This window comes from Arachis hypogaea, chromosome 3, assembly GCF_003086295.3.
Source record: "Arachis hypogaea cultivar Tifrunner chromosome 3, arahy.Tifrunner.gnm2.J5K5, whole genome shotgun sequence".
Classification (NCBI taxonomy): domain Eukaryota; kingdom Viridiplantae; phylum Streptophyta; class Magnoliopsida; order Fabales; family Fabaceae; genus Arachis; species Arachis hypogaea.
In genome coordinates, this window is record NC_092038.1 from 39,618,166 (window position 1) to 39,625,977 (window position 7,812).

General features: G+C 22.6%; 1 protein-coding gene across 1 annotated transcript; it reads left to right on the forward strand.

Annotated features, from left to right (window-relative positions):
* The first annotated feature begins 3,042 nt into the window (after nt 1–3,042).
* On the forward strand, nt 3,043–4,986 carry LOC112790336 (uncharacterized). The gene is made up of 3 exons (XM_025832675.2): nt 3,043–3,561; nt 3,887–3,966; nt 4,533–4,986. Exons 1-3 carry the CDS (start codon nt 3,133–3,135, stop codon nt 4,771–4,773), a joined length of 750 nt encoding a protein of 249 aa, XP_025688460.1. The 5' UTR covers nt 3,043–3,132; the 3' UTR covers nt 4,774–4,986.
* Nucleotides 4,987–7,812: the final 2,826 nt, after the last annotated feature.

A 7,812-nucleotide genomic window follows, 5' to 3' on the forward strand; every position in this document is an offset into this window, starting at 1 on the left:
TCTTAAAAGATTCAATTATTGATAAAATGACATGAAGAAAAAAAAAATACATTTTAACTTTACAAATCAAAGATGATTTCAATTTAATAATAAAAAATATTAAGTGGATATCAGAATTTATTATTTTTAATTATTAGTTAATTAGTTAATTAATATTTAAAAATATAAAATAAAATATATTATTAAATTATATAAAAAAATTAAATTAAAAAAGTTAAATTAATAATTAAATAATAACAAAAAAATAATAAATTTTAATAATTTGTAGTATTTTTCTTTAATAAAAAGTGCTTTTTTTTTTCTTAAATGACCAATAATTTATATGTTTGATCCAATTTTTTTTGTTGGAACACTAGTTTAGAAAATTATTTAAAAGATGTACATATAAAAACGGAGAACAAGTTCTCTTACTAGTGTGTCACCGTATATTTAGTGCCTTTTATCAAATCAAAATCGTCTTTGAAAACTTAAAATATATATTTTTTAAATATATTACGTACACATAAAAAAGTTAACTATTTATTTAGTTATCAAACATATTTTTAAATTATTTAAACGTTTGATAAAAATATATTTGAATTTTATTATCGACAAAAATATTTTTAAATAATTTAAAAATACAAAAAAAATATCTAATAATAAATATATATTTTTAAAACATACTTTAAAGATTAAATTTTGATACAATTTTTTACAAATATAATTATAAAAATAAGATATTATTATACTTAAAATTTGGTGATTTTTGGTTAAGTATATATTTTTTGTAATTTTTTTGTTAACAGCTAATAATACTTTTAAAAAATCACAAAAAATATATATTTAGAAAAAATCACCAAATTTTAAAAATAATAATATCTCATTTTTTTAATTATATTATAAAAAATACAGCAAAATTAAATTTATAAGGTATTTTTTGAAAATATATATTTACTGTTGGACATTTTTGTGGCGTTTTTAAATTATTTAAAGACATTTTTGTCGATAATAAAATTCGAGTGTATTTTTGTCGATGTTTGAATAGTTTGGAGGTATTTTTAGTAGTTAACCCTTAAAAAATTAATAATAATAAATTATTAAGTATAATTTAAATTTTTAAAAATTTATTTAGTATTTAATCTAGTATAAATAAAAGTTCAGTCCAACTTAAATATTAATATTAATGATTTTCAATATTTAAAAAATAAGTAATAATATTAAAAAAAATCTGAAAAATATATTATTACTAATATTTTTTATTAAATAAATTTTTTCAAATTCCATAAAGTGATTTTTTTTGTGATCGTCGTTTTTGATTTATTTGATATTAATTCTCTCTATTTGAGCTGCTACAACTGAGAGATTATTTTCAGTTATGAATATTGTGAAGAATAACTCAAAGATAAAATGAAAGATAAATTTTTTATTACTTGTTTTTTAATTATATTAAAAAAATTATTGAAAAATTTGACACAGATTCTATTATCGATTAAGTTTATGATACAAAAAATCAACTACTTCGTTAATAAAAAATATAAACATATTTTTTTACTTTAAAGTATATTTTTTATTGGTATATTTTTATAATACATTTTATATTATATAAATTTTTACATAATTTTTTATTATTATACATATTATTGACTTTCTATTATAATATTTCTGAATTCGTTACTAATTCAACAAAAAAATTATGCAAATGCTACAAAACCAAGTTGTTTCAATTTTATAAAGGTGACACTCAATAGTACATATGAGTACAATTTAAACAGTAATTCACTAAGGTAGCGTTTATTTTGAAGCATTGGAATAAAAATTAAGAGACTAAAATTCAATATTATGTTTGTGAGTTCAAAGATTGGTACTCTCCATAATTTTAATATTTCAGTACTTCGAAAAAGTGAGGACAGTGAGGACTGAAATTTTTAGATACGAAGACTGAAATTTTAATAATATTTTATACCTAAACTATCCTCATTTTAATTAATTAATTCCATTTTTACTTTTTGTACAAATTAAATTAGAGTTTCATTCTTTTTTCGGTTTCTATCTCCCACTTTACACCAAACAGAATATTAAAATTTATTTCAATTTCTGTCTTTGAGTCTCTGTCTCTTAGTTTCAGTCTTTTTAATCTCTATCTCTCCATCCAACGCTATCTAAAAAACTAATTTGTTTATTTACAAAAAAATAAAAAACTTAATTGATGCCTATTGAAAATTTAGGACGAAAGAGATATTTATTCCAAATATTAGAGAAAACATGATAGATACTTCACCCATTAATAAAAAATTAATAGTACACTAATTTTTTTCTTTAAATTGATCATTAATTATTAAATAATTAAATAAAAAATAACATTAACTGAAATTTAAAAATATAAATAACACATATTATATAAATAAAAAGTCTTGGGATGCGTGCATTTTAGTAATTAATTTTGATTGATAATTAATTAGTATAAATATTAAATTATTTTTAATAAATAAATTTTATTAATTTATATATGTAAATTTTGATAAATATAAATATAAGTTGTATTAATTTATGTGTGTAAATTTTAATAAATATAAATATAAACTATGAATTTTATATATACAAACTATTAGTCTATTACTAACCAAATATTGACTTAAAATAATATTATTATTAATCATATAGCATTGTTGATATATATAAAATAAAAGAAGTAATTTTCTTTTTTTTCATAGTAATTAATAATAAAAAGGAGAAATCCAATAATAACTAAAAAAATGTCAAAAAATCACTAGAATTTATTATTTTTTATGATTAATTATTTATTAATATTTAAAAATATAAAATAAAATATATTATTAGATTATTAAATTAAAAAAATTTAAACTAAAAAAATTAAATTAATAACTAAATAAAGATTAAAAATAATAAATTTTAATAGCCTATAATATTTCTAAATAACTAATTGAAATTGAATCTCGAAAACGAAGACCAATAAAACCTCAACAATAATAAATCAGTATTAATTAATTAATACTTTAATTAATTAATTAATTAATTAATTAATACCCTATATATCTCACAAAACCATAACTTTCCCGTTTGACTTACTTCAGATACACACACAACAAACTACCACAGTTTCTCTCTCTTTCTCTCTCTTTCTCTCTCTCTGCCATGGAAGATGAAAAAGCCTGCATCACAAGTCTAACTCTGGGTTTGGGAATTGGAGGAGGAGGAGGAGGGTATCCCCCAAAGAAGAAGCAGAAAATGATGATGATAATGAAGAACAAGCCTATTAAGCCTGTGCCTTCTCTGGACCTAACTTTTGGTGATGATGAAGCTTTTCCGAAAGAAGCCATTGATGATGATGATGATGATGATGATCGAGAAGAAGGGTTATTCATCTCTTTGAATAATAAGAGAGTCGGTGAAGAACACAGTTACAATAATAATAAGCACTGCCCGAATGGAAAAAACAGAGATGACAGCTATAATGATGAGAATAATAATAATTATTATTGCAGCAGAAAGAAACTGAGACTCACCAAGGAGCAATCAGCTTTGCTTGAAGAAAATTTCAAGAATCATACCACTCTTAACCAAGTATATTTTATAATTCATTCATCACAATTTTCATTTCTTTATTATTCATTCATTCATTTCATTAGTTTTATATATGAAATACTATTAAAAACATAAAGATAATTACACAGTCAAGTATATTTATCGATATTATTATTATTATTATTATTATTATTATTATTATTATTATTATTATTATTATTATTATTATTAACAATTAACAGTTGCTATGCAATTATTTTGAATAAAATTTTGCTAACGGCTTATATTAATTAATTGTTAATTATAGGCACGAGGTGAATGAGGTTTATGAGTTTAATTAATATGTATCGGTTTCGACATGCAGGCTCAGAAACAAGCACTTGCTAAGCAATTGAATTTAAAGCATAGACAGGTTGAAGTTTGGTTTCAGAATAGAAGAGCAAGGTATGTGCGTTATTATTATTATTAATTAATTAATTATTCTTATTTTAAGATAAGATAAATCTATTTTCCTACTCTTGTTCATTTTTAAATTAGAGGGTGTTCAAATTCACATTTGGTTTGGTCATGTTCTTAACTAACTGTTAAGGACTACTATTTTTACTCTAAATCAATTTCGCTTTTGCTTATCTAGGTTCCATTTCTCACTTCCATAGAATTGTTTTTTAGTAAGGCGGTTTATTTTATGAAAATATCTTCCAAGTGAAAATATCTTTTTATAAATATAGTATTGTAAAATATTAGATAATTTAGTCAAATATATCAAATTTTCTAATGATTTATAATACGATCTTCACTTGTGAACTTCCTAAACGAAGTAGTTATCTTTTAATATATAATTAGCTTTCTGTTTCTTTCTTTCTTAATAGTAGTTTTTTTGGTTGAGCCTATTTAATATTCAAGATTCAATAGTAATAACGTTGATGATGTTACATAATTTTATTTTTATCCGTAGTTAGATAACCGTGTTCTGAAAAAATTGGTGCATTTAAAATGAAATGCATGATCAGGACAAAGCTGAAGCAAACAGAGGTGGATTGCGAGTTCTTGAAGAAATGCTGTGAGAGGTTAACCGATGAGAATCTAAGGTTGAAGAAGGAATTGCAGGAGCTACGTGCAATCAAAGCTGGACCAACACAATCACCAACACCGCCATTGTACATTCAATTACTCTCTTCTAAATCTTCACCCTTGACTATTTGTTCTTCTTGTGAGGAGCTATTGAAGAAGACCAAACAAGAAAATATATAATAATTAATGTTGCTGTTATTCCCAACACAAATTGGGACCAGCTAGTGTAGGTTTAATTTAATTAATTTAGACTAGTACTGGCACTAAAGGTAAACTGATCATAGTATAGTATACTTTTGATCAAGCATATTGGATTATTATTTTGCAGTATTAAACTTCAATTGTTCATTAATTATTCATATAGAAAATATGTGATTATTTATAATTTCTCTATCGATCGGCTTGCTTATTAGGTAGTTAACAAATTAAAGTGCTTCTGTTTGTTGATTTATAATTGTTACACTGATGATAAGGGATGCTATTAATAAGTGATTATTATTATTATTTGTTTGTGCTTTTTTTTTTTTTTTTTTTGCTTGAATTCGAAGATCGATGTGGACCACATGGTACGGACAAAGAACAAGTCTTTGAATGGTAGTAATTGACATAGATGGAGACAATTTCCTAAGTCAATAATCCACTAATAAGAACGAAGAAGAGTTGAATGGTGTGGTTTGGTTATATCTGTCATCCATGATGCGAGATATCAAAGATATGGGTGTTTCGCCAAATTCGTATAGGGACCAATGACCAACTATAATTAACATATTTGGAGTGTGAAAAATGTTGGGTGAAGAATGACAATCATATTTTTCTTAAAACTTTAGTATAGTCATATTCAAATATATATAATCTTGACTAGCTACTTCTCCTCTAATCATATATTACATTGACGCTTGACTATCACTATATATTATTATATATCAACAAATCTTAATTTCCTTTATTTTAATCAATTCCTAAGTTCTTTTTTCTTTTTTTTTTCAAAAAGAAATAATTCAGAATATATATTGATTTATTAGTAAAATGTCAAGAATTATAATACTAATGTGTAATATGATTAATTATATAAATTTAAATTATTTTAAACTATATATTAGAAAATAAAAAAATTTAAGTGATGAATAAAATTTTTTTGAGCCAATAATCTCATTTTTATTATCTTTCCTTTAGTGAAAAGGGGAAAAATTATATATTTTATTAGTTATTTTTTTTCTTATTTTTCTCTATATTAATTATGTATTGACTACAAAATTAGAAGATGTACATCTTTTAATTATGGATAAATAAAGGAGTCTATTCATTATTAGATGCGGTAAGAAAACACGTTGGGAAAGAATACGAAAATTGATAATAAAAAAGAATTAATAAAAAATAATCAGTTAAAATTTATTTTATTTAATATTATAAAAAAAATAGGTATTGTCTAACATTAATTTCTTTAATTTTTCTGGCCATATGATTTGAGTCTAATCTCCATGAAACACGCTTCTTTTATTATTATTTTATTTTATTTTTATTGAATATAAAGAGATTCAAATCTAAATTTTTTAAGTGAATATGAAAAGATTATACTATTTAAATTATAACTCATTAATATTATTGCTATTAATTTATTATTAAGGAAGTCTTTTCCAAAATTCGGTTGACTAATTTATGATGCTCTCTGTCTATCTATCTCTCTCTATATATAACTTATGATACACTTTTCTTACATGGTCATCATTAACTAATGTTTATAACTTTAATCAACAACAACAATAATAATGTAAAAAAGGGTGTTCTAACTCGGACTTATAGAAAACGTGTGCGATGGGACCCTGAGAAAAGGTAGATATATACATAGATAGATCATAGTTGAACACTGCTATCTCTCAATGATGCTAACCCTTATCTTTGAATAGTTTATCAAACTAGTCAAGTATCTTGACCTTATCGAGAAGCCATATAATAATTTTAAATTACAAGTGAGCTCTATCAACTAAAAGAAACGGCCAATTCCCTCAACCCTCTTTTTTGTTGAGAAGAAAGTAGAAACAAAAATATACAAGATTCAACCATGCATATGGTACATAACGTATATAAAAAAAATTCAACTAACAAATTAGTTAGTTATTGGTATGAAATATATATTTAAATATAAATTATATATTAAAAATAAGTTAATAATATATTTATTTATATACAAAAATATAATAATTAATTTAGTGGTTAATTTTTTGTGTGCAATAGTATTTTTGTATTAAATTTTAAGGTTTGCGTCATAATTTAATTTTATTTTTTATTAAATTTTTTGAGACTTGTTAAAAAAGGAAAATTAAAAAAAGAAATAATTAACAGTAAACATTGTGTAATGTTATTTACACAATAATTAAAACTTAATTTATTTAGACGATATTTATTTAATCATCAAATGTGAGATTGAAATTTTATTCATTTTCAATTCGTTAGCTTATTTACCTTTTAATTTACAATATTTAAATTTTGATAGGTATCAAATAAACGCCAACTTTTGGATGTACAACGATGATATTATTATTATTATTATTATTATTATTATTATTATTATTATTATTATTATTATTATTATTATTATTATTATTATTATTATTATTATTATTAAACTACTACTTACTTCAATTTGTCAAAATCTATTTCAAATTGAAAAGTTTAATTTAACTTATTTTAAATTTAAATAATTCAACGAGAAATAATAAAGAACTATCTATTTTTAGTTATTATTTAATTATTAACTTAGTTCTTTCAATTTATTCTTTTTAATTTAAAATTTTAATAATATATTTATTTTATATTTTAAATATTAATAATTAATTAATAGCCAAAAATAACATTCCTTTAAATCAAACAATACACGCACTTAAATAATGTTGGCCTAAAAGTGCTTTTGATAATAGTCAATGAATTGAACCAATACAGAAGAGGTCAAAAATCAGAGCAGGGGCAGGATCACCCACAAGAGAGAATTGAAGTATGGATTGTATTTTTGATAAGTCACATGAGTGAGACAATAACCACAAGGCTGTACGAAGAAGCTAAGCATCTTCTAAGTCAGTGCTAAATGTTAATGCATCTAAATCAAGAAAATTACTTATGGCGTTATGCACATTATACAATGGATTAGGATTGCCACAAAAGGGTAATGGAGGACCTTTATGGCGTGTTTCACGCTCCGGGCCTACTGCCCTGCTCCCCAAGCAA